This window comes from Oncorhynchus gorbuscha, linkage group LG05, assembly GCF_021184085.1.
Source record: "Oncorhynchus gorbuscha isolate QuinsamMale2020 ecotype Even-year linkage group LG05, OgorEven_v1.0, whole genome shotgun sequence".
Classification (NCBI taxonomy): Eukaryota; Metazoa; Chordata; class Actinopteri; order Salmoniformes; family Salmonidae; genus Oncorhynchus; species Oncorhynchus gorbuscha.
The window spans coordinates 96438830-96466188 of NC_060177.1; the positions used below are offsets into that span (position 1 = coordinate 96438830).

Sequence of the window (27359 nt, forward strand, 5' to 3'; positions counted from 1 at the left end):
TTCAGCTGTGCTAACATAATTGTGAAAGGGTTTTCTCATGATCAATTAGATTTTTAAAATTATTAAATTATTAGCTAACACAACGTGCCATTGGAACACAGGAGTGATGGTTGCTGATAATGGGCCTCTGTACGCCTATGTAGATATTCCATAAAATATCAGCCGTTTCCAGCTACAACAGTCATTTACAACATTAACAATGTGTACACTGTATTTCTGATCAATTTGTTGCTATTTTAATGGACAAATAATGTTTCTTTAAAAAACAAGGACATTTCTAATTGACCCCAAACTTTTGAACGGTAGTGTAGATATTATCAAATGTTCATAGAAATTCAAACTGTTTTCGGCTTCCTTTGATTAAATGTGAGGGAGTGTTTTGATTACATGTGAGGGAGTGTTTTGATTACATGTGAGGGAGTGTTTTGATTACATGTGAGGGAGTGTTTTGATTACATGTGAGGGAGTGTTTTGATTACATGTGAGGGAGTGTTTTGATTACATGTGAGGGAGTGTTTTGATTACATGTGAGGGAGTGTTTTGATTACATGTGAGGGAGTGTTTTGATTAAATGTGAGGGAGTGTTTTGATTAAATCTGAGGGAGTGTTTTGAGAGGTGGAGAATATTTGAAGGCTCGTTGTTAAACCAGCCGTCTAGCTGGATGGGATAAGATGAGGTGCGATGAGGTGGGGTGAGGTGTGATGGGGTGGGATGGGGTGAGATGTGATGAGGTGGCATGGGTGAGGTGTGATGGGGTGAGGTGAGGTGGGATGAGGTGGCATGGGTGAGGTGTGATGGGGTGAGGTGTGATGGGGTGAGATGTGATGGGGTGAGGTGTGGTGAGGTGTGATGAGGTGAGGTGTGATGGGGTGAGATGTGATGGGGTGAGATGTGATGGGGTGAGATGTGATGGGGTGAGGTGTGATGAGGTGAGGTGTGATGGGGTGAGGTGAGGTGGGGTGAGGTGGGATGAGGTGTGATGGGGTGAGGTGGCATGGGTGAGGTGTGATGGGGTGAGGTGGGATGAGGTGAGGTGTGATGGGGTGAGATGTGATGGGGTGAGGTGTGATGGGGTGAGGTGTGATGGGGTGAGGTGTGATGGGGTGAGGTGTGATGAGGTGTGATGGGGTGAGGTGTGATGGGGTGAGATGGGATGAGGTGGCATGGGTGAGGTGTGATGAGATGTGATGAGGTGTGATGGGGTGAGGTGTGATGGGGTGAGGTGTGATGGGGTGAGGTGTGATGGGGTGAGGTGTGTTGAGGTGAGGTGGGATGAGGTATGATGGGGTGAGGTGTGATGGGTGAGGTGTGATGGGGTGAGGTGGGATGAGGTGTGATGGGGTGAGGTGGGATGAGGTGGCATGGGGTGAGATGGGATGAGGTGGCATGGGTGAGGTGTGATGGGGTGAGATGGGATGAGGTGGCATGGGTGAGATGTGATGAGGTGTGATGGGGTGAGGTGTGATGGGGTGAGGTGGGATGAGGTGTGATGAGGTGAGGTGTGATGGGGTGAGGTGGGATGAGCTGGGATGAGGTGAGGTGGGATGAGGTGTGAGAAACAGACACACTACAGACCATTCTAATGTAGCTTAGTAATCGCATGGTGCCCATTTGAACCATGTGTGCTGCACATCCCAGTGTCTGACTGTTACCCATTGAACCTCAGAGTGGAGCGAACGCCATCTACTACGCAGGGAGACACGGACACGTGGAGACCCTCAGGTTCCTGCATGAAAAGACCTGTCCTCTGGATGTCCAAGATAAGGTGATCCCCCACACTCACCCCAGGCCCTGAATACCACGATCACAACACACTTCACACTTCCATGACCGTCAGTCCATCAGACCCCTTCCTCCCCACACACTACGTCTGTGACGGTCATGGAGGTTTGGGTAAATTGGCCATGAATAGAATGGTTTTCCCATTCAAGTCAGTGATAATAATATAATAATAATAATAATAATGATAATAATAATAATAATATATGCCATTTAGCAGACGCTTTTATCCAAAGTGACTTACAGTCATGTGTGCATACATTCTACGTATGGGTGGTCCCGGGGATCGAACCCACTACCCTGGCGTTACAAGCGCCATGCTCTACCAACTGAGCTACAGAAGGACCATGTCATAATGGGTGGACTGGCAACGGTTGCGAGGAGCAAAGCAGGAAGTAAAAGCAGGAAGTGTGCCCATCAATATGAGCTGTGATTTGTTGTCAACTCATCTGACTTTGCAAAAAATGCTTTGAATTGCATGTGCCACATTAGCTAACACAATTTGAATAACATTCTACGTTACCAAGGAAGTAATTGCATCACAATACCAGGCAGCCATTGCGAGTTTACCAGTCAAAGTGTCACACGAAAGCCTGGCCATCTAGTCTACAATCAGTTGTTTGTTCAGTAAATGTATATATTTTTAAATAATTCAGTTTTAATGTTTATTTTCATGACAGTCTTCGTCCATGACGGTCGGTTACACGCTTATACAATAGTACGCCAGTTCTAACACACTACCTTTAGGCAGGAGGCTCAGTCATCAGAGTTCAATCATTCCTGGATTTATCTGCTTTATTTGCTGTTGCCATGGAAACTGTGCTAGAGACGCTTCACTCCCCCTGATGGAGATGCGTCACTCCTCCTTTCTCAGTGCCTCTCCACCTCTCTAGATCACTACGCCGACCGACGGGCCAGGATGGCATCAGCTGATACACTGGTGTTTTACGGCACAGAACGCTTCAATGGGAATCAAATATTGTTTGACCACAGAGTGGGTGTGGGTGTGGGTGTTTATACTTCAGAAGGACTGTGTTTGTGTGTGTGTTGTGCCATGACACCCAACATGGTTTCTGGGGTTAGAAATAGAGCAGATGAGCCAGAAACATTATTTTGTTGAAATATAATTTGTTCTCTGAGAAATTAAGCGAAATGAATGCACCCAAATTGTCCATTTTAATTTATATAGTACCAAACATCCGTTTTGGACCAAACTTTTTTCTAACAATGAGTAAGGCATAAGGAATACAAATAAGTGGTCAAAAGTCATCCAGGCACCTGCCCCACAACAATCCACCCCAACAACCAAAACATAAAACACCTTCCTAATATTTAGTTACTCTCCCTATTCCCCTCAGAACAGCCTCAATACATCAGGTCATGGACTCTACAAGGTGTCCAAAGCGTTCCACAGGGATGCTGGCCCATGTTGACTCTACAAGGTGTCCAAAGCGTTCCACAGGGATGCTGGCCCATGTTGACTCTACAAGGTGTCCAAAGCGTTCCACAGGGATGCTGGCCCATGTTGACTCTACAAGGTGTCCAAAGCGTTCCACAGGGATGCTGGCCCATGTTGACTCTACAAGGTGTTGAAAGCGTTCCACAGGGATGCTGGCCCATGTTGACTCTACAAGGTGTCTAAAGCGTTCCACAGGGATGCTGGTCCATGTTGACTCTACAAGGTGTCCAAAGCGTTCCACATGGATGCTGGCCCATGTTGACTCTACAAGGTGTCCAAAGCGTTCCACAGGGATGCTGGCCCATGTTGACTCTACAAGGTGTCCAAAGCGTTCCACAGGGATGCTGGCCCATGTTGACTCTACAAGGTGTCGAAAGCGTTCCACAGGGATGCTGGCCCATGTTGACTCTACAAGGTGTCTAAAGCGTTCCACAGGGATGCTGGTCCATGTTGACTCTACAAGGTGTCCAAAGCGTTCCACAGGGATGCTGGCCCATGTTGACTCTACAAGGTGTCCAAAGCGTTCCACAGGGATGCTGGCCCATGTTGACTCTACAAGGTGTTGAAAGCGTTCCACAGGGATGCTAGCCCATGTTGACTCTACAAGGTGTCTAAAGCGTTCCACAGGGATGCTGGTCCATGTTGACTCTACAAGGTGTCCAAAGCGTTCCACAGGGATGCTGGCCCATGTTGACTCTACAAGGTGTCCAAAGCGTTCCACAGGGATGCTGGCCCATGTTGACTCTACAAGGTGCTGAAAGCGTTCCACAGGGATGCTGGCCCATGTTGTCTCTACAAGGTGTTGAAAGCGTTCCACAGGGATGCCGGCCCATGTTGTCTCTACAAGGTGCTGAAAGCATTCCACAGGGATGCTGGCCCATGTTGACTCTACAAGGTGTCTAAAGCGTTCCACAAGGATGCTGGCCCATGTTGACTCTACAAGGTGTCCAAAGCGTTCCACAGGGATGCTGGCCCATGTTGACTCTACAAGGTGTCCAAAGCGTTCCACAGGGATGCTGGCCCATGTTGTCACTACAAGGTGTTGAAAGTGTTCCACAGGGATGCTGGCCCATGTTGTCTCTACAAGGTGTTGAAAGTGTTCCACAGGGATGCTGGCCCATGTTGACTCTACAAGGTGTTGAAAGCGTTCCACAGGGATGCTGGCTCCATGTTGACTCTACAAGGTGTCGAAGGCGTTCCACAGGGATGCTGGCCCATGTTGACTCTACAAGGTGTCCAAAGCGTTCCACAGGGATGCTGGTCCATGTTGACTCTACAAGGTGTCTAAAGCGTTCCACAAGGATGCTGGCCCATGTTGACTCTACAAGGTGTCCAAAGCGTTCCACAGGGATGCTGGTCCATGTTGTCTCCAATGCTTCCCACAGTTGTCAAGTTGTCTGGATGTCCTTTGGGTGGTGGACCATCCTTGATACACACAGGAAACTGTTGAGTGTGACCTTTGGATCCCAATGTCTAACTCACTGTTACTAAAAAGTTTGGTCCAAATCGGATGTTAATATACTATATTTATTACATATTATATGAATCCTAAAATTAAAAAGGACAGTTTGAGTGCAATCCATTAGCTGAATTTTAACATTTACATTTACATTTAAGTCATTTAGCAGACGCTCTTATCCAGAGCGACTTACAAATTTAAAAAATCTAAATATATCTAATATTTCTAACAACAGAAATGATTTCAGAACGATCTGCCATGGTGTCGATCCTTTCTGGTGCTTTTTGGAGGAGTAACGACCCGTGTTGATGCTGTGTTGCTGTTACAGAGTGGAGAGACAGCCCTCCACGTGGCAGCTCGCTATGGCAACGTGGATGTGGTCCAATACCTGTGTAGTATCCATGCCAACCCAGACCTCTCAGACAGGGTACGTGTACACGCACCACACACACACACAGACCAGTCAGAGCGTACATTCTGAGTTTGTACTGAATACTGTATCATTCTTGAGTTTGAGTTTATTTTTTATTTTTACAGGGACCGTGCACATTAATCAACGTTTCAGTAAAAGTGCCGGTTTTAGCCAGCCGGCTAATTTTCAACCACAGTCCCTGGGCAGGTTAGATCAGGAGGGACAGCAGCGTTGTTCTGTACCAACCATTAGATCAGGAGGGACAGCAGCATTGTTCTGTACCAACCGTTAGATCAGGAGGGACAGCAGCATTGTTCTGTACCAACCATTAGATCAGGGACAGCAGTGTTGTTCTGTACCAACCGTTAGATCAGGAGGGACAGCAGCATTGTTCTGTACCAATCGTTAGATCAGGAGGGACAGCAGCATTGTTCTGTACCAACCGTTAGATCAGGGACAGCAGCGTTGTTCTGTACCAACCGTTAGATCAGGAGGGACAGCAGCATTGTTCTGTACCAACCGTTAGATCAGGAGGGACAGCAGCATTGTTCTGTACCAAGCAACCGTTAGATCGGGAGGGACAGCAGTGTTGTTCTGTACCAACCATTAGATCAGGGACAGCAGCGTTGTTCTGTACCAACCGTTAGATCAGGAGGGACAGCAGCGTTGTTCTGTACCAACCGTTAGATCAGGAGGGACAGCAGCATTGTTCTGTACCAACCAACCGTTAGATCAGGAGGGACAGCAGCATTGTTCTGTACCAACCGTTAGATCAGGAGGGACAGCAGCATTGTTCTGTACCAACCGTTAGATCAGGAGGGACAGCAGCATTGTTCTGTACCAACCGTTAGATCAGGAGGGACAGCAGCATTGTTCTGTACCAACCGTTAGATCAGGAGGGACAGCAGCGTTGTTCTGTACCAACCGTTAGATCAGGAGGGACAGCAGCATTGTTCTGTACCAACCGTTAGATCAGGAGGGACAGCAGCGTTGTTCTGTACCAACCGTTAGATCAGGAGGGACAGCAGCATTGTTCTGTACCAACCGTTAGATCAGGAGGGACAGCAGCATTGTTCTGTACCAACCGTTAGATCAGGAGGGACAGCAGCGTTGTTCTGTACCAACCGTTAGATCAGGAGGGACAGCAGCATTGTTCTGTACCAACCGTTAGATCAGGAGGGACAGCAGCATTGTTCTGTACCAACCGTTAGATCAGGAGGGACAGCAGCGTTGTTCTGTACCAACCGTTAGATCAGGAGGGACAGCAGCATTGTTCTGTACCAACCGTTAGATCAGGAGGGACAGCAGCATTGTTCTGTACCAACCAACCGTTAGATCAGGAGGGACAGCAGCATTGTTCTGTACCAACCGTTAGATCAGGAGGGACAGCAGCATTGTTCTGTACCAACCGTTAGATCAGGAGGGACAGCAGCATTGTTCTGTACCAACCGTTAGATCAGGAGGGACAGCAGCATTGTTCTGTACCAACCGTTAGATCAGGAGGGACAGCAGCATTGTTCTGTACCAACCGTTAGATCAGGAGGGACAGCAGCATTGTTCTGTACCAACCGTTAGATCAGGGACAGCAGCGTTGTTCTGTACCAACCGTTAGATCAGGGACAGCAGCGTTGTTCTGTACCAATCGTTAGATCAGGGACAGCACCGTTGTTCTGTACCAACCAACCGTTAGATCAGGAGGGACAGCAGCATTGTTCTGTACCAACCGTTAGATCGGGAGGGACAGCAGTGTTGTTCTGTACCAACCGTTAGATCAGGAGGGACAGCAGCGTTGTTCTGTACTAACCGTTAGATCAGGAGGGACAGCAGCATTGTTCTGTACCAACCGTTAGATCAGGAGGGACAGCAGCATTGTTCTGTACCAACCGTTAGATCAGGAGGGACAGCAGCGTTGTTCTGTACCAACCGTTAGATCAGGAGGGACAGCAGCTTTGTTCTGTACCAACCGTTGGATCAGGAGGGACAGCAGCTTTGTTCTGTACCAACCGTTAGATCAGGGACAGCAGCGTTGTTCTGTACCAACCGTTAGATCAGGAGGGACAGCAGCGTTGTTCTGTACCAACCGTTAGATCAGGAGGGACAGCAGCATTGTTCTGTACCAACCGTTAGATCAGGAGGGACAGCAGCATTGTTCTGTACCAACCGTTAGATCAGGAGGGACAGCAGCATTGTTCTGTACCAACCGTTAGATCAGGAGGGACAGCAGCGTTGTTCTGTACCAACCGTTAGATCAGGGACAGCAGCGTTGTTCTGTACCAACCGTTAGATCAGGAGGGACAGCAGCGTTGTTCTGTACCAACCGTTAGATCAGGAGGGACAGCAGCATTGTTCTGTACCAACCAACCGTTAGATCGGGAGGGACAGCAGTGTTGTTCTGTACCAACCGTTAGATCAGGGACAGCAGCATTGTTCTGTACCAACCGTTAGATCAGGAGGGACAGCAGCATTGTTCTGTACCAACCGTTAGATCAGGAGGGACAGCAGCATTGTTCTGTACCAACCGTTAGATCAGGAGGGACAGCAGCATTGTTCTGTACCAACCGTTAGATCAGGAGGGACAGCAGCGTTGTTCTGTACCAACCGTTAGATCAGGGACAGCAGCATTGTTCTGTACCAACCGTTAGATCAGGGACAGCAGCATTGTTCTGTACCAAGATGTATGTATGTTCCAAGATGGCGTAGCAGTCGGACGTGTGTTTAGTCTTGTCCCGTCCTGTCTAGTGTCTAGTGTAAATATAGTTTTATTCTGTTTTTTTTCTGTATATATTTTGTACATATTTTAATCTCACTTTCCAACTAGAGCTGAATATACTCTCCTGCAACCCGCATCACCCAATGTGGTACGGATCTGCTTTTTCTATACTTTACTTTAGAACCGGAACCCCCATCAGAAGCTAGCCAGCTAACTAGCTACTAGCTAGTACTCAGTTAGCCATTGCTAGCGGTCTTCAAAGCTAACTAGGACACCAGCGCGACATCAACCCAGAGCACATCAGACTGCTTTTTCTCCGGATTCCTACCGCAAGCTCTGAACCTTTACACCGGATCATCGCAACTAGCTAGCTGCAATCCGAGTGGCTACTCCTGGCTAACGTCTCTGTCCCAAAACAAGCACCAATTAGCCTTGAGCTAGCCTCGAGCTAAGCCCATCTCCCGACTAGCCGAAGAGGCCCAACCATACCTCTTTTGCCAATTGGCCTGGACCCTTTACTGCCGACACGGAGCCCCGCCGATCCATCACGACTGGTCCGCCGACATAATCGTCCGAGGTGGTTTCAACAGGCTTTTTCGTTGCGACATCGTCAAAGATCCATCTGCCGGCCAAGGCCTGCGAGCTTTCTGAAACGCTGTGTCTCCAGCTTACCTAGCGTACTAGAGCACCTGTAGCATACTCCTGGTCTACAACTACCCGGGCCCACGACCGGTCTGTCGATGTCACCGCATGAAGAGGAATAAACAGACTCACCCCATCGCGACGTCCCCCCAAAGGTTAACTCTCTAGCCCTCGCTATTTCCCTGCTTGCTAATTCGGCCTGCTAACGGCTAGCTTGTCTAGCCCGGGCCTACGAACTGTTAGCTTGCTAGCACAGGCCTGCTAACCATCTGAATCACTGCATCCCAAACACTCTGAACCCATTTACTTTCTATCTCTTTTTGATTTTGATTTTGTTTATACCTTCCGGAAACTTGCCTCACCCACTGTGGTACGGAATCGCTGTTACTTTTAATTTTTATTTTATTTTTATGACACACTCAAGAACCTCCAGACGCTAACCAGCTAACTAGCTACAAGCTAAGCTATTTAGTCATTGTTAGTTTAAAAAAATAAAAAAATTAAAAAAAAAACTGGATAACACTCGCCAGCCCAGCCCCCCTGCCCCATCCACCGCTGCCCCCTGGACACTGATCTCTTGGCTACATAGCTGACGCACACTGGACTGCCCATTAATCACGGTACTCCACTCTGCTTGTTTGTTTTATCTGTCGGCCCAGTTGCATAGTCAACGCCATTTTACCTGCTGTTTGTTGTGCTAGCTGATTAGCCTCGCCCACTGTTTTTAGCTAGCTTTCTCAATTCAACACCTGTGACTACTGTATGCCTCGCTGTATGTCTCTCTCAAATGTCAATATGCCTTGTATACTGTTGTTCAGGTTAGTTATCATTGTTTTAGTTCACAATGGAGCCCCTAGATCCACTCTGCATACCCCTGTTACCTCCCTTGTCCCACCCCCCACACATGCGGTGACATCACCCATTACAACCAGCATGTCCAGAGATACAACCTCTCTCATCATCACCCAGTGCCTGGGATTACCTCCGCTGTACCCGCACCCCACCATACCCCTGTCTGCGCATTATGCCCTGAATATACTCTACCATGCCCAGAAACCTGCTCCTCTTATCCTCTGCCCCCAACGCTCTAGGCGACCAGTTTTGATAGCCTTTAGCCGTACCCTCATACTACTCCTTCTCTGTTCCGCGGGTGATGTGGAGGTAAACCCAGGCCCCGCATGTCCCGAGGTACCCTCATTTGTTGACTTCTGTGATCGAAAAAGTCTTGGTTTTATGCATGTCAACATCAGAAGCCTCCTCCCTAAATTTGTTTTACTCACTGCTTTAGCACACTCTGCTAACCCTGATGTCCTTGCCGTGTCTGAATCCTGGCTCAGGAAGGCCACCAAAAATTCTGAGATTTCCATACCCAACTATAACATCTTCCGTCAAGATAGAACTGCCAAAGGGGGCGGAGTCGCAGTCTACTGCAGAGATAGCCTGCAAAGTAATGTCATACTTTCCAGGTCCATACCCAAACAGTTTGAACTACTAATTTTGAAAATTACTCTCTCCAGAAACAAGTCTCTCACTGTTGCCGCCTGCTACCGACCCCCCTCAGCTCCCAGCTGTGCCCTGGACACCATTTGTGAATTGATCGCCCCCCATCTAGCTTCAGAGTTCGTTCTGTTAGGTGACCTAAACTGGGATATGCTTAACACCCCGGCAGTCCTACAATCTAAGCTAGATGCCCTCAATCTCACTCAAATCATCAAGGAACCCACCAGGTACAACCCTAACTCTGTAAACAAGGGCACCCTCATAGACGTCATCCTGACCAACTGGCCCTCCAAATATACCTCTGCTGTCTTCAACCAGGATCTCAGCGATCATTGCCTCATCGCCTGTATCCGCCACGGAGCCGCAGTCAAACGACCACCCCTCATCACTGTCAAACGCTCCCTAAAACACTTCTGTGAGCAGGCCTTTCTAATCGACCTGGCCCGGGTATCCTGGAAGGACATTGACCTCATCCCGTCAGTTGAGGATGCATCGTCATTCTTTAAAAGTAACTTCCTCACCATTCTAGATAAGCATGCTCCGTTCAAAAAATGCAGAACCAAGAACAGATACAGCCCTTGGTTCACTCCAGACCTGACTGCCCTCGACCAGCACAAAAACATCCTGTGGCGGACTGCAATAGCATCGAATAGCCCCGTGATATGCAACTGTTCAGGGAAGTCAGGAACCAATACACGCAGTCAGTCAGGAAAGCTAAGGCCAGCTTCTTCAGGCAGAAGTTTGCATCCTGTAGCTCCAACTCCAAAAAGTTCTGGGACACTGTGAAGTCCATGGAGAACAAGAGCACCTCCTCCCAGCTGCCCACTGCACTGAGGCTAGGAAACACGGTCTCCACCGATAAATCCATGATTATCGAAAACTTCAATAAGCACTTTTCAACGGCTGGCCATGCCTTCCGCCTGGCTACTCCAACCTCGGCCAACAGCTCCGCCCCCCCCGTAGCTCCTCACCCAAGCCTCTCCAGGTTCTCCTTTACCCAAATCCAGATAGCAGATGTTCTGAAAGAGCTGCAAAACCTGGACCCGTACAAATCAGCTGGGCTTGACAATCTGGACCCGCTATTTCTGAAACTATCTGCCGCCATTGTCGCAACCCCTATTACCAGCCTGTTCAACCTCTCTTTCATATCGTCTGAGATCCCCAAGGTTTGGAAAGCTGCCGCAGTCATCCCCCTCTTCAAAGGGGGAGACACCCTGGACCCAAACTGTTACAGACCTATATCCATACTGCCCTGCCTATCTAAGGTCTTCGGAAGCCAAGTCAACAAACAGGTCACTGACCATCTCGAATCCCACCGTACCTTCTCCGCTGTGCAATCTGGTTTCCGAGCCGGTCACGGGTGCACCTCAGCCACACTCAAGGTACTAAACGATATCATAACCACCATCGATAAAAGACAGTACTGTGCAGCCGTCTTCATCGACCTCGCCAAGGCTTTCGACTCTGTCAATCACCATATTCTTATCGGCAGACTCAACAGCCTCGGTTTTTCGGATGACTGCCTTGCCTGGTTCACCAATTACTTTGCAGACAGAGTTCAGTGTGTCAAATCGGAGGGCATGCTGTCCGGTCCTCTGGCAGTCTCTATGGGGGTGCCACAGGGTTCAATTCTCGGGCCGACTCTTTTCTCTGTGTATATCAATGATGTTGCTCTTGCTGCGGGCGATTCCCTGATCCACCTCTACGCAGACGACACCATTCTATATACTTTCGGCCCGTCATTGGACACTGTGCTATCTAACCTCCAAACGAGCTTCAATGCCATACAGCACTCCTTCCGTGGCCTCCAACTGCTCTTAAACGCGAGTAAAACCAAATGCATGCTTTTCAACCGATCGCTGCCTGCACCCGCATGCCCGACTAGCATCACCACCCTGGATGGTTCCGACCTTGAATATGTGGACATCTATAAGTACCTAGGTGTCTGGCTAGACTGCAAACTCTCCTTCCAGACCCACATCAAACATCTACAATCGAAAATCAAATCAAGAGTCGGCTTTCTATTCCGCAACAAAGCCTCCTTCACTCACGCTGCCAAGCTTACCCTAGTAAAACTGACTATCCTACCGATCCTCGACTTCGGCGATGTCATCTACAAAATGGCTTCCAACACTCTACTCAGCAAACTGGATGCAGTCTATCACAGTGCCATCCGTTTTGTCACTAAAGCACCTTATACCACCCACCACTGCGACTTGTATGCTCTAGTCGGCTGGCCCTCACTACATATTCGTCGCCAGACCCACTGGCTCCAGGTCATCTACAAGTCCATGCTAGGTAAAGTTCCTCCTTATCTCAGTTCACTGGTCACGATGGCAACACCCATCCGTAGCACGCGCTCCAGCAGGTGTATCTCACTGATCATCCCTAAAGCCAACACATCATTTGGCCGCCTTTCGTTCCAGTACTCTGCTGCCTGTGACTGGAACGAATTGCAAAAATCGCTGAAGTTGGAGACTTTTATCTCCCTCACCAACTTCAAACATCAGCTATCCGAGCAGCTAACCGATCGCTGCAGCTGTACATAGTCTATAGGAAAATAGCCCACCCATTTTCACCTACCTCATTCCCATACTGTTTTTTATACTGTTTTTATTTATTTATTTTTCTGCTCTTTTGCACACCAATATCTCTACCTGTACATGACCATCTGATCATTTATCACTCCAGTGTTAATCTGCAAAACTGTATTATTTGCCTACCTCCTCATGCCTTTTGCACACATTGTATATAGACTGCCCATTTTTTTCTACTGTGTTATTGACTTGTTAATTGTTTATTCCATGTGTAACTCTGTGTTGTCTGTTCACACTGCTATGCTTTATCTTGGCCAGGTCGCAGTTGCAAATGAGAACTTGTTCTCAACTAGCCTACCTGGTTAAATAAAGGTGAAATAAATAAAAAATAAAATAAAACCAACCGTTAGATCAGGGACAGCAGCATTGTTCTGTACCAACCGTTAGATCAGGAGGGACAGCAGCATTGTTCTGTACCAACCGTTAGATCAGGAGGGACAGCAGCATTGTTCTGTACCAACCGTTAGATCAGGAGGGACAGCAGCATTGTTCTGTACCAACCGTTAGATCAGGAGGGACAGCAGCATTGTTCTGTACCAACCGTTAGATCAGGAGGGACAGCAGCGTTGTTCTGTACCAACCGTTAGATCAGGAGGGACAGCAGCATTGTTCTGTACCAACCGTTAGATCAGGAGGGACAGCAGCATTGTTCTGTACCAACCGTTAGATCAGGAGGGACAGCAGCATTGTTCTGTACCAACCGTTAGAAAAGCACAGACAGTTTTTTCAAAGCTTAAGGTAGTGATTAGGATAGTTTTGTGATCATTTGGATTCCACTGGAAGTGAAAAGCAGTGGTATTAGGGCCCAAACAGACTGGTGCCAGGCTACTTCAGGTAGATTAGGAGCTGCCATGTGGGTATCCCTATAACATCCCCCCCACCCCCTCTTCTCCTCATCAGGAGCAGGAGACACCGCTCCACTGTGCGTCGTGGCATGGCTACTCCTCGGTGGCCAGGACACTATGCCAGGCGGGGTGCCAGGTTAATGCCAAGAACAGGGAGGGAGAGAGCCCCCTCCTCACCGCCTCTGCCAGGGGGTTCACTGATATAGTAGAGTGTCTGATAGAACATGGCGCTGACCTCAACTCTACTGACAAGGTAATGCTGTGGCTATGCTATGACTATATTACTATACCTTTACTCTATTACTATACTACTACTCTGATATTACTATACTACTACTTTGATATTACTATACTACTACTTTGATATTACTATACTATTACTATGATATTACTATACAATTACTATATTACTATACTATTACTATATTACTATACTATTACTATATTACTATACTATTACTATATTACTATACTATTACTGTATTACTCTATTACTTTACTACTACTCTGATATTACTATACTCTTACTATTATATTGCTGTACTATTACTATGATATTACTATACTATTACTATGATATTACTATAGTATTACTATATTACTATACTATTACTGTATTACTATACTACTATACTATCACTATATTACTATACTATTACTATATTACTATACTATTACTATATTACTATACTATTACTATATTACTATACTATTACTATATTACTATACAACTATACTATTACTATATTACTATACTATTACTATATTACTATACTATTACTATATTACTATACTATTACTATATTACTATACTATTACTATATTACTATACTATTACTATATTACTATACTATTACTATATTACTATACTATCACTATATTACTATACTATTACTATGATACGACTATACTACTACTACGCTATTACTATTACTATGATATTACTATACTATTACTCTATTACTATACTATTACTACGATATTACTATACTATTACTATATTTCTATGACATTACTATACTATTACTATGATATGCCTATTACTATATTACTATGATATTGCTATACTATTATATCACTATACTATACTATTATATCACTATACTATTATATCACTATACTATTACTATGATATTACTATACTATTACTATGATATTACTATACTATTACGAATATATTACTATATTACTATGATATTATTATATACTATTACTATGATATTACTATGATATTATGATGATATTACTATTACTATGATATTACTATGATATTACTATACTATTACTATGATATTACTATTACTATGATATTACTATACTATTACTATGATATTACTATTACTATGATATTACTATACTATTACTATGATATGACTATATTACTATGATATGACTGTGATATTCCTGGGATATAGTATTATAGTATTACTAGTAGAGATCTATGACATGGGGCCGTGTGTTCAGGACAGCCACATAGCGCTCCACCTGGCTGTGAGGAGGTGCCAACTGGAGGTGGTCAGATGTTTGCTCCGTCACCCTTGCCCCGTCGACCATCAGGATCGCCACGGCAACACGCCGCTGCACATCGCCTGTAAGGACGGCAACTTGCCCGTTGTCACGACACTGTGTGCTGCCAAGGCAACCCTCGACCTTCCCAACAAGGTAGAGATACTATATTGTATTAATCAATTGACCAGACTACCCAGCAAGGTATCTATTATTACCAGTCCCTCAATCTGCCAATCAATTAATCAGTCAATCAATCAACAGCATTACTTCCCATTAAAAACATGACAGACTCTAGGCTTCATATCTCTCTCTGCTAAACAGGACTCTAATATAGTCCCATTATAACTCACCATATCTCTCTCTGCTAAACAGGACTCTAATATAGTCCCATTATAACTCACCATATCTCTCTCTGCTAAACAGGACTCTAATATAATCCCATTATAACTCACCATATCTCTCTCTGCTAAACAGGACTCTAATATAATCCCATTATAACTCACCATATCTCTCTCTGCTAAACAGGACTCTAATATAATCCCATTATAACTCACCATATCTCTCTGCTAAACAGGACTCTAATATAGTCCCATTATAACTCACCATATCTCTCTGCTAAACAGGACTCTAATATAGTCCCATTATAACTCACCATATCTCTCTCTGCTAAACAGGACTCTAATATAATCCCATTATAACTCACCATATCTCTCTGCTAAACAGGACTCTAATATAGTCCCATTATAACTCACCATATCTCTCTGCTAAACAGGACTCTAATATAATCCCATTATAACTCACCATATCTCTCTCTGCTAAACAGGACTCTAATATAATCCCATTATAACTCACTATATCTCTCTCTGCTAAACAGGACTCTAATATAGTCCCATTATAACTCACCATATCTCTCTCTGCTAAACAGGACTCTAATATAGTCCCATTATAACTCACCATATCTCTCTCTGCTAAACAGGACTCTAATATAATCCCATTATAACTCACTATATCTCTCTCTGCTAAACAGGACTCTAATATAGTCCCATTATAACTCACCATATCTCTCTCTGCTAAACAGGACTCTAATATAGTCCCATTATAACTCACTATATCTCTCTGCTAAACAGGACTCTAATATAGTCCCATTATAACTCACTATATCTCTCTCTGCTAAACAGGACTCTAATATAGTCCCATTATAACTCACTATATCTCTCTCTGCTAAACAGGACTCTAATATAATCCCATTATAACTCACTATATCTCTCTCTGCTAAACAGGACTCTAATATAGTCCCATTATAACTCACCATATCTCTCTGCTAAACAGGACTCTAATATAGTCCCATTATAACTCACTATATCTCTCTCTGCTAAACAGGACTCTAATATAATCCCATTATAACTCACTATATCTCTCTCTGCTAAACAGGACTCTAATATAGTCCCATTATAACTCACCATATCTCTCTGCTAAACAGGACTCTAATATAGTCCCATTATAACTCACTATATCTCTCTCTGCTAAACAGGACTCTAATATAATCCCATTATAACTCACTATATCTCTCTCTGCTAAACAGGACTCTAATATAATCCCATTATAACTCACTATATCTCTCTCTGCTAAACAGGACTCTAATATAGTCCCATTATAACTCACCATATCTCTCTCTGCTAAACAGGACTCTAATATAGTCCCATTATAACTCACCATATCTCTCTCTGCTAAACAGGACTCTAATATAGTCCCATTATAACTCACCATATCTCTCTCTGCTAAACAGGACTCTAATATAGTCCCATTATAACTCACCATATCTCTCTCTGCTAAACAGGACTCTAATATAATCCCATTATAACTCACCATATCTCTCTGCTAAACAGGACTCTAATATAGTCCCATTATAACTCACCATATCTCTCTGCTAAACAGGACTCTAATATAATCCCATTATAACTCACCATATCTCTCTCTGCTAAACAGGACTCTAATATAGTCCCATTATAACTCACCATATCTCTCTGCTAAACAGGACTCTAATATAGTCCCATTATAACTCACTATATCTCTCTGCTAAACAGGACTCTAATATAGTCCCATTATAACTCACCATATCTCTCTCTGCTAAACAGGACTCTAATATAGTCCCATTATAACTCACCATATCTCTCTGCTAAACAGGACTCTAATATAGTCCCATTATAACTCACCATATCTCTCTCTGCTAAACAGGACTCTAATATAGTCCCATTATAACTCACCATATCTCTCTGCTAAACAGGACTCTAATATAGTCCCATTATAACTCACCATATCTCTCTCTGCTAAACAGGACTCTAATATAGTCCCATTATAACTCACCATATCTCTCTCTGCTAAACAGGACTCTAATATAGTCCCATTATAACTCACTATATCTCTCTGCTAAACAGGACTCTAATATAGTCCCATTATAACTCACCATATCTCTCTGCTAAACAGGACTCTAATATAGTCCCATTATAACTCACCATATCTCTCTGCTAAACAGGACTCTAATATAGTCCCATTATAACTCACCATATCTCTCTGCTAAACAGGACTCTAATATAGTCCCATCCCATTATAACAGGACTCAATATAATCCCATTATATCACCATATCTCTCTGCTAAACAGGACTCTAATATAGTCCCATTATAACTCACCATATCTCTCTCTGCTAAACAGGACTCTAATATAGTCCCATTATAACTCACCATATCTCTCTGCTAAACAGGACTCTAATATAATCCCATTATAACTCACCATATCTCTCTGCTAAACAGGACTCTAATATAGTCCCATTATAACTCACCATATCTCTCTCTGCTAAACAGGACTCTAATATAGTCCCATTATAACTCACCATATCTCTCTCTGCTAAACAGGACTCTAATATAGTCCCATTAATACTATCTCTCTCTGCTAAACAGGACTCTATACCATATCTCTCTGCTAAACAGGACTCTAATATAGTCCCATTATAACTCACCATATCTCTCTGCTAAACAGGACTCTAATATAGTCCCATTATAACTCACCATATCTCTCTCTGCTAAACAGGACTCTAATATAGTCCCATTATAACTCACCATATCTCTCTGCTAAACAGGACTCTAATATAGTCCCATTATAACTCACCATATCTCTCTCTGCTAAACAGGACTCTAATATAGTCCCATTATAACTCACCATATCTCTCTCTGCTAAACAGGACTCTAATATAGTCCCATTATAACTCACCATATCTCTCTGCTAAACAGGACTCTAATATAATCCCATTATAACTCACCATATCTCTCTGCTAAACAGGACTCTAATATAGTCCCATTATAACTCACCATATCTCTCTGCTAAACAGGACTCTAATATAGTCCCATTATAACTCACCATATCTCTCTGCTAAACAGGACTCTAATATAGTCCCATTATAACTCACCATATCTCTCTGCTAAACAGGACTCTAATATAATCCCATTATAACTCACCATATCTCTCTGCTAAACAGGACTCTAATATAGTCCCATTATAAACTCACCATATAACTCACCATATCTCTGCTAAACAGGACTCTAATATAATCCCATTATAACTCACCATATCTCTCTGCTAAACAGGACTCTAATATAGTCCCATTATAACTCACCATATCTCTCTGCTAAACAGGACTCTAATATAATCCCATTATAACTCACCATATCTCTCTCTGCTAAACAGGACTCTAATATAGTCCCATTATAACTCACCATATCTCTCTGCTAAACAGGACTCTAATATAATCCCATTATAACTCACCATATCTCTCTGCTAAACAGGACTCTAATATAGTCCCATTATAACTCACCATATCTCTCTCTGCTAAACAGGACTCTAATATAATCCCATTATAACTCACCATATCTCTCTGCTAAACAGGACTCTAATATAGTCCCATTATAACTCACCATATCTCTCTGCTAAACAGGACTCTAATATAATCCCATTATAACTCACCATATCTCTCTGCTAAACAGGACTCTAATATAGTCCCATTATAACTCACCATATCTCTCTGCTAAACAGGACTCTAATATAATCCCATTATAACTCACCATATCTCTCTGCTAAACAGGACTCTAATATAATCCCATTATAACTCACCATATCTCTCTGCTAAACAGGACTCTAATATAATCCCATTATAACTCACCATATCTCTCTGCTAAACAGGACTCTAATATAGTCCCATTATAACTCACCATATCTCTCTGCTAAACAGGACTCTAATATAATCCCATTATAACTCACCATATCTCTCTGCTAAACAGGACTCTAATATAATCCCATTATAACTCACCATATCTCTCTGCTAAACAGGACTCTAATATAATCCCATTATAACTCACCATATCTCTCTGCTAAACAGGACTCTAATATAATCCCATTATAACTCACCATATCTCTCTGCTAAACAGGACTCTAATATAATCCCATTATAACTCACCATATCTCTCTGCTAAACAGGACTCTAATATAATCCCATTATAACTCACCATATCTCTCTGCTAAACAGGACTCTAATATAATCCCATTATAACTCACCATATCTCTCTGCTAAACAGGACTCTAATATAATCCCATTATAACTCACCAGGACTCTAATATAATCTTATAACTCACCATATCTCTCTGCTAAACAGGACTCTAATATAATCCCATTATAACTCACCATATCTCTCTGCTAAACAGGACTCTAATATAATCCCATTATAACTCACCATATCTCTCTGCTAAACAGGACTCTAATATAATCCCATTATAACTCACCATATCTCTCTGCTAAACAGGACTCTAATATAATCCCATCCCATTATAACTCACCATATCTCTCTCTGCTAAACAGGACTCTAATATAATCCCATTATAACTCACCATATCTCTCTGCTAAACAGGACTCTAATATAATCCCATTATAACTCACCATATCTCTCTGCTAAACAGGACTCTAATATAATCCCATTATAACTCACCATATCTCTCTGCTAAACAGGACTCTAATATAATCCCATTATAACTCACCATATCTCTCTGCTAAACAGGACTCTAATATAATCCCATTATAACTCACCATATCTCTCTGCTAAACAGGACTCTAATATAGTCCCATTATAACTCACCATATCTCTCTGCTAAACAGGACTCTAATATAATCCCATTATAACTCACCATATCTCTCTCTGCTAAACAGGACTCTAATATAGTCCCATTATAACTCACCATATCTCTCTGCTAAACAGGACTCTAATATAATCCCATTATAACTCACCATATCTCTCTGCTAAACAGGACTCTAATATAATCCCATTATAACTCACCATATCTCTCTCTGCTAAACAGGACTCTAATATAGTCCCATTATAACTCACCATATCTCTCTGCTAAACAGGACTCTAATATAGTCCCATTATAACTCACCATATCTCTCTGCTAAACAGGACTCTAATATAGTCCCATTATAACTCACATATCTCTCTGCTAAACAGGACTCTAATATAGTCCCATTATAACTCACCATATCTCTCTGCTAAACAGGACTCTAATATATAACTCACCATTATAACTCACCATATCTCTCTGCTAAACAGGACTCTAATATAGTCCCATTATAACTCACCATATCTCTCTGCTAAACAGGACTCTAATATAGTCCCATTATAACTCACCATATCTCTCTCTGCTAAACAGGACTCTAATATAATCCCATTATAACTCACCATATCTCTCTCTGCTAAACAGGACTCTAATATAGTCCCATTATAACTCACCATATCTCTCTCTGCTAAACAGGACTCTAATATAATCCCATTATAACTCACCATATCTCTCTGCTAAACAGGACTCTAATATAGTCCCATTATAACTCACCATATCTCTCTGCTAAACAGGACTCTAATATAATCCCATTATAACTCACCATATCTCTCTCTGCTAAACAGGACTCTAATATAGTCCCATTATAACTCACCATATCTCTCTGCTAAACAGGACTCTAATATAATCCCATTATAACTCACCATATCTCTCTGCTAAACAGGACTCTAATATAATCCCATTATAACTCACCATATCTCTCTGCTAAACAGGACTCTAATATAGTCCCATTATAACTCACCATATCTCTCTGCTAAACAGGACTCTAATATAGTCCCATTATAACTCACCATATCTCTCTGCTAAACAGGACTCTAATATAGTCCCATTATAACTCACCATATCTCTCTGCTAAACAGGACTCTAATATAGTCCCATTATAACTCACCATATCTCTCTGCTAAACAGGACTCTAATATAATCCCATTATAACTCACCATATCTCTCTGCTAAACAGGACTCTAATATAGTCCCATTATAACTCACCATATCTCTCTGCTAAACAGGACTCTAATATAGTCCCATTATAACTCACCATATCTCTCTCTGCTAAACAGGACTCTAATATAATCCCATTATAACTCACCATATCTCTCTCTGCTAAACAGGACTCTAATATAGTCCCATTATAACTCACCATATCTCTCTCTGCTAAACAGGACTCTAATATAATCCCATTATAACTCACCATATCTCTCTGCTAAACAGGACTCTAATATAGTCCCATTATAACTCACCATATCTCTCTGCTGAACAGGACTCTAATATAGTCCCATTATAACTCACCATATCTCTCTCTGCTAAACAGGACTCTAATATAATCCCATTATAACTCACCTTCTGGTTCTGGTACCAGCGTTGTGATATTCATGTATTCTGAGACTGGATTGAAGCCATTTCTGTTTTTGTGTAGATCTTTCCCTCCCCCCTAAAGGATTGTGGGAGGTGATGTGTGTCTGAAAGCCTGAGCGTCTTGTATTTATTCATTTTGAGATCTGCCGTGAAATATGATTGGTTTCCTCAAGCTGGTACGACAGGTCTGTTTGTCACGTAGAGGGAAATGATTCTAGTTTAATTGAAAAGTCTGGTTTGATTTTCCTCTTGAATTAATGTAAACACGACGGTGATGCGTGCTATTGGTTAAGTCCTGTCTGTGATGCGTGCTATTGGTTAAGTCCTGTCTGTGTGATGCGTGCTATTGGTTAAGTCCTGCCTGTGTGGTGCGTGCTATTGGTTAAGTCCTGCCTGTGTGGTGCGTGCTATTGGTTAAGTCCTGTCTGTGTGGTGCGTGCTATTGGTTAAGTCCTGTCTGTGTGATGCGTGCTATTGGTTAAGTCCTGTCTGTGTGATGCGTGCTATTGGTTAAGTCCTGCCTGTGTGATGCGTGCTATTGGTTAAGTCCTGTCTGTGTGATGCGTGCTATTGGTTAAGTCCTGCCTGTGTGATGCGTGCTATTGGTTAAGTCCTGTCTGTGTGGTGCGTGCTATTGGTTAAGTCCTGTCTGTGTGGTGCGTGCTATTGGTTAAGTCCTGCCTGTGTGATGCGTGCTATTGGTTAAGTCCTGTCTGTGTGATGCGTGCTATTGGTTAAGTCCTGTCTGTGTGATGCGTGCTATTGGTTAAGTCCTGTCTGTGTGATGCGTGCTATTGGTTAAGTCCTGTCTGTGTGATGCGTGCTATTGGTTAAGTCCTGTCTGTGTGATGCGTGCTATTGGTTAAGTCCTGTCTGTGTGATGCTGTGCTATTGGTTAAGTCCTGTCTGTGTGATGCGTGCTATTGGTTAAGTCCTGTCTGTGTGATGCGTGCTATTGGTTAAGTCCTGTCTGTGTGATGCGTGCTATTGGTTAAGTCCTGTCTGTGTGATGCGTGCTATTGGTTAAGTCCTGTCTGTGTGATGCGTGCTATTGGTTAAGTCCTGTCTGTGTGATGCGTGCTATTGGTTAAGTCCTGTCTGTGTGGTGCGTGCTATTGGTTAAGTCCTGTCTGTGTGATGCGTGCTATTGGTTAAGTCCTGTCTGTGTGATGCGTGCTATTGGTTAAGTCCTGTCTGTGTGATGCGTGCTATTGGTTAAGTCCTGTCTGTGTGATGCGTGCTATTGGTTAAGTCCTGTCTGTGTGATGCGTGCTATTGGTTAAGTCCTGTCTGTGTGATGCGTGCTATTGGTTAAGTCCTGTCTGTGTGATGCGTGCTATTGGTTAAGTCCTGTCTGTGTGATGAAGTCCTGTCTGTGTGATGCGTGCTATTGGTTAAGTCCTGTCTGTGTGATGCGTGCTATTGGTTAAGTCCTGTCTGTGTGATGCGTGCTATTGGTTAAGTCCTGTCTGTGTGATGCGTGCTATTGGTTAAGTCCTGTCTGTGTGATTAAGTCCTGTGCGTGCTATTGGTTAAGTCCTGCCTGTGTGATGCGTGCTATTGGTTAAGTCCTGTCTGTGTGATGCGTGCTATTGGTTAAGTCCTGTCTGTGTGATGCGTGCTATTGGTTAAGTCCTGTCTGTGTGATGCGTGCTATTGGTTAAGTCCTGCCTGTGTGATGCGTGCTATTGGTTAAGTCCTGCCTGTGTGATGCGTGCTATTGGTTAAGTCCTGTCTGTGTGATGCGTGCTATTGGTTAAGTCCTGTCTGTGTGATGCGTGGTTAAGTCCTGCCTGTGTGATATTGGTTAAGTCCTGTCTGTGTGATGCGTGCTATTGGTTAAGTCCTGTCTGTGTGATGCGTGCTATTGGTTAAGTCCTGTCTGTGTGATGCGTGCTATTGGTTAAGTCCTGTCTGTGTGATGCGTGCTATTGGTTAAGTCCTGTCTGTGTGATGCGTGCTATTGGTTAAGTCCTGTCTGTGTGATGCGTGCTATTGGTTAAGTCCTGTCTGTGTGATGCGTGCTATTGGTTAAGTCCTGTCTGTGTGATGCGTGCTATTGGTTAAGTCCTGTCTGTGTGATGCGTGTGATGCGTGCTATTGGTTAAGTCCTGCCTGTGTGATGCGTGCTATTGGTTAAGTCCTGTCTGTGTGATGCGTGCTATTGGTTAAGTCCTGTCTGTGTGATGCGTGCTATTGGTTAAGTCCTGTCTGTGTGATGCGTGCTATTGGTTAAGTCCTGTCTGTGTGATGCGTGCTATTGGTTAAGTCCTGTCTGTGTGATGCGTGCTATTGGTTAAGTCCTGTCTGTGTGATGCGTGCTATTGGTTAAGTCCTGTCTGTGTGATGCGTGCTATTGGTTAAGTCCTGTCTGTGTGATGCGTGCTATTGGTTAAGTCCTGTCTGTGTGATGCGTGATCTGCCTGTCTGTCATTGCTATTGGTTAAGTCCTGTCTGTGTGATGCCTGTGCTATTGGTTAAGTCCTGTCTGTGTGATGCGTGCTATTGGTTAAGTCCTGTCTGTGTGATGCGTGCTATTGGTTAAGTCCTGTCTGTGTGATGCGTGCTATTGGTTAAGTCCTGCCTGTGTGATCCTGCCTGCTGCTATTGGTTAAGTCCTGTCTGTGTGATGCGTGCTATTGGTTAAGTCCTGTCTGTGTGATGCGTGCTATTGGTTAAGTCCTGCCTGTGTGATGCGTGCTATTGGTTAAGTCCTGTCTGTGTGATGCGTGCTATTGGTTAAGTCCTGTCTGTGTGATGCGTGCTATTGGTTAAGTCCTGTCTGTCATGCGTGCTATTGGTTAAGTCCTGTCTGTGATGCGTGCTATTGGTTAAGTCCTGTCTGTGTGATGCGTGCTATTGGTTAAGTCCTGTCTGTGTGATGCGTGCTATTGGTTAAGTCCTGTCTGTGTGATGCGTGCTATTGGTTAAGTCCTGCCTGTGTGATGCGTGCTATTGGTTAAGTCCTGCCTGTGTGATGCGTGCTATTGGTTAAGTCCTGCCTGTGTGATGCGTGCTATTTGTCCTCGTAAGGAGGCATCCATCAGACTGGGTTAATAATTAGTTGGTTTCTGACCTCTAACCTCTGACCTCTAACCTCTGTCTCTCTCCAGTATGGCAGGACACCTCTCCACATGGCAGCTATCAACGGTCTTCTAGAGGTAGTCAGACACCTGACCTCTGACCTCTAACCTCTGTCTCTCTCCAGTATGGCAGGACACCTCTCCACATGGCAGCTATCAACGGTCTTCTAGAGGTAGTCAGACACCTGACCTCTGACCTCTAACCTCTGTCTCTCTCCAGTATGGCAGGACACCTCTCCACATGGCAGCTATCAACGGTCTTCTAGAGGTAGTCAGACACCTGACCTCTGACCTCTAACCTCTGTCTCTCTGCAGTATGGCAGGACACCTCTCCACATGGCAGCTATCAACGGTCTTCTAGAGGTAGTCAGACACCTGACCTCTGACCTCTAACCTCTGTCTCTCTCCAGTATGGCAGGACACCTCTCCACATGGCAGCTATCAACGGTCTTCTAGAGGTAGTCAGACACCTGACCTCTAACCTCTGTCTCTCTCCAGTATGGCAGGACACCTCTCCACATGGCAGCTATCAACGGTCTTCTAGAGGTAGTCAGACACCTGACCTCTGACCTCTAACCTCTGTCTCTCTCCAGTATGGCAGGACACCTCTCCACATGGCAGCTATCAACGGTCTTCTAGAGGTAGTCAGACACCTGACCTCTGACCTCTAACCTCTGTCTCTCTCCAGTATGGCAGGACACCTCTCCACATGGCAGCTATCAACGGTCTTCTAGAGGTAGTCAGACACCTGACCTCTGACCTCTAACCTCTGTCTCTCTCCAGTATGGCAGGACACCTCTCCACATGGCAGCTATCAACGGTCTTCTAGAGGTAGTCAGACACCTGTGTGTAGCTGGGGCCAATACAGACGTCGTCACCAATGTAAGTTATTACATCCCTACTATACAGTTACATATATACAGTTACATCCATTTACATTTACATTTAAGTCATTTAGCAGACGCTCTTATCCAGAGCGACTTACAAATTGGTGCATTCACCTTATGACATCCAGTGGGACAGTCACTTAACAATAGTGCATCTAAAACTTAGGGGGGTGGGGTGAGAGGGATTACTTAACCTATCCTAGGTATTCCTTAAAGAGGTGGGGTTTCAGGTGTCTCCGGAAGGTGGTGATTGACTCCGCTGTCCTGGCGTCGTGAGGGAGTTTGTTCCACCATTGGGGGGCCAAGGCAGCGAACAGTTTTGACTGGGCTGAGCGGGAGCTGTACTTCCTCAGTGGTAGGGAGGCGAGCAGGCCAGAGGTGGATGAACGCAGTGCCCTTGTTTGGGTGTAGGGCCTGATCAGAGCCTGGAGGTACTGAGGTGCCGTTCCCCTCACAGCTCCGTAGGCAAGCACCATGGTCTTGTAGCGGATGCGAGCTTCAACTGGAAGCCAGTGGAGAGAACGGAGGAGCGGGGTGACGTGAGAGAACTTGGGAAGGTTGAACACCAGACGGGCTGCGGCGTTCTGGATGAGTTGAAGGGGTTTAATGGCACAGGCAGGGAGCCCAGCCAACAGCGAGTTGCAGTAATCCAGACGGGACATCCCTACTATACAGTTACATATATACAGTTACATCCCTACTATACAGTTACATCCCTACTATACAGTTACATCCCTACTATACAGTTACATCCCTACTATACAGTTACATCCATACTATACAGTTACATCCCTACTATACAGTTACATATATACAGTTACATCCCTACTATACAGTTACATATATACAGTTACATCCCTACTATACAGTTACATATATACAGTTACATATATACAGTTACATCCCTACTATACAGTTACATCCCTACTGTAATATAATAAAATATATGCCATTTAGCAGACGCTTTTATCCAAAGCGACTTACAGTCATGTGTGCATACATTCTACGTATGGGTGGTCCCGGGGATCGAACCCACTACCCTGGCGTTACAAGCGCCATGCTCTACCAACTGAGCTACAGAAGGACCAGTTACATATATACAGTTACATATATACAGTTACATCCCTACTATACAGTTACATCCCTACTGTACAGTTACGTCCCTACTGTACAGTTACGCCCCTACTGTACAGTTACGCCCCTACTATACAGTTACATCCCTACTGTACAGTTACATCCCTACTATACAGTTACATATATACAGTAACATCCCTACTGTACAGTTACATATATACAGTTACGTCCCTACTGTACAGTTACGCCCCTACAGTACAGTTACGCCCCTACTATACAGTTACATCCCTACTATACAGTTACATCCCTACTGTACAGTTCCATCCCTACTATACAGTTACATATATACAGTTACATCCCTACTATACAGTTACATATATACAGTTACATCCCTACTATACAGTTACATCCCTACTGTACAGTTACGTCCCTACTGTACAGTTACGCCCCTACTGTACAGTTACGCCCCTACTGTACAGTTACGCCCCTACTGTACAGTTACGCCCCTACTGTACAGTTACATCCCTACTATACAGTTACATCCCTACTGTACAGTTACATCCCTACTATACAGTTACATATATACAGTTACATCCCTACTGTACAGTTACATCCCT

General features: G+C 44.0%; 1 protein-coding gene across 1 annotated transcript in view; it reads left to right on the plus strand.

Annotated features, from left to right (window-relative positions):
• The window catches only part of dapk1 (death-associated protein kinase 1), a 244153-nt gene that overhangs the window by 135720 nt on the left and 81074 nt on the right, over nt 1–27359 (plus strand). The window contains 5 exon segments of the mRNA XM_046351536.1: nt 1668–1766; nt 5027–5125; nt 13460–13657; nt 14869–15066; nt 25565–25663. Of these exon segments, the coding sequence (XP_046207492.1) occupies nt 1668–1766; nt 5027–5125; nt 13460–13657; nt 14869–15066; nt 25565–25663 (693 nt within the window).